The following is a 1333-nucleotide window of genomic DNA, read 5'->3' on the forward strand; positions in this document are numbered from 1 at the left end:
TGTGGTCAGACATTTTATTGTAAATGATAATACTAGTACAAACCTTGCCAGAGAAAAGAGCCATTTGTTGAACTCTAGGTATAACCTCCTGCATCATACTGGTAGGCCAGAATACTTGAGATACCAGTCCTAGTTGATGAGCTTCTAGTGCTGTTACTTTACGTCCACAAAACAACAGTTCACTACCCTGTAACAAACAAAACAACAGTTCACTACCCTGTAACAAACAAAACAACAGTTCATTACCCTGTAACAAACAAAACAACAGTTCACTACCCTGTAACAAACAAAACAACAGTTCATTACCCTGTAACAAACAAAACAACAGTTCACTACCCTGTAACAAACAAAACAACAGTTCATTACCCTGTAACAAACAAAACAACAGTTCACTACCCTGTAACAAACAAAACAACAGTTCACTACCCTGTAACAAAACAACAGTTCACTACCCTGTAACAAACAAAACAACAGTTCATTACCAAGTAACATACAAAACAACAGTTCACTACCCTGTAATAAACAAAACAACAGTTCACTATCCTGTAACAAACAAAACAACAGTTCATTACCCTGTAACAAACAAAACAACAGTTCACTACCCTGTAACAAACAAAACAACAGTTCACAATCCGGTAACAAACAAAACAACAGTTCACTACCCTGCAACAAACAAAACAACAGTTCACCGTCCGGTAGCAAACAAAACAACAGTTCATTACCCTGTAACAAACAAAACAAAACAGTTCACTACCCTGTAACAAACAAAACAACAGTTCACCATCCGGTAACAAACAAAACAACAGTTCACTACCCTGTAACAAACAAAACAACAGTTCACTACCCTGTAACAAACAAAACAACAGTTTACTACCCTGTAACATACAAAACAACAGTTCACCATCCGGTAACAAACAAAACAACAGTACACTACCCTGTAACAAACAAAACAACAGTTCACTACCCTGTAACAAACAAAACAACAGTTCACTACCCTGTAACAAACAAAACAACAGTTCACTACCCTGTAATAAACAAAACAACAGTACTACCCTGTAATAAACAAAACAACAGTTCACTACCCTGTAACAAACAAAACAACAGTTCACCATCCGGTAACAAACAAAACAACAGTTCACTATCCTGTAACAAACAAAACAACAGTTCACTACCCTGTAATAAACAAAACAACAGTTCACTACCCTGTAACAAACAAAACAACAGTTCACTATCCTACCATGATAATTTTAATTAACCATGCAAAAACTAACATAAAATCCTTCAAATCTGATGTTAACTTATAGAAATTTTGATACAACTGATAATTGAGTTT

General features: G+C 35.5%; 2 protein-coding genes across 2 annotated transcripts; both read right to left on the reverse strand.

Annotated features, from left to right (window-relative positions):
- Nucleotides 1-458: 458 nt before the first annotated feature.
- On the reverse strand, nucleotides 459-734 carry LOTGIDRAFT_89981 (hypothetical protein; the record flags this gene model as incomplete). Its single annotated transcript, XM_009061501.1, has 1 exon — nucleotides 459-734. A coding segment is annotated over one exon (276 nt), but the record flags the coding sequence as incomplete, so codon positions are not given.
- Nucleotides 725-1006, reverse strand: LOTGIDRAFT_60362 (hypothetical protein; the record flags this gene model as incomplete). The annotated part of the gene is made up of 1 exon (XM_009061502.1): nucleotides 725-1006. A coding segment is annotated over one exon (282 nt), but the record flags the coding sequence as incomplete, so codon positions are not given.
- Between the last annotated feature and the right edge of the window lie 327 nt (nucleotides 1007-1333).

This window comes from Lottia gigantea (genome assembly GCF_000327385.1).
Source record: "Lottia gigantea unplaced genomic scaffold LOTGIsca_4857, whole genome shotgun sequence".
NCBI classification, from domain to species: Eukaryota; Metazoa; Mollusca; class Gastropoda; family Lottiidae; genus Lottia; species Lottia gigantea.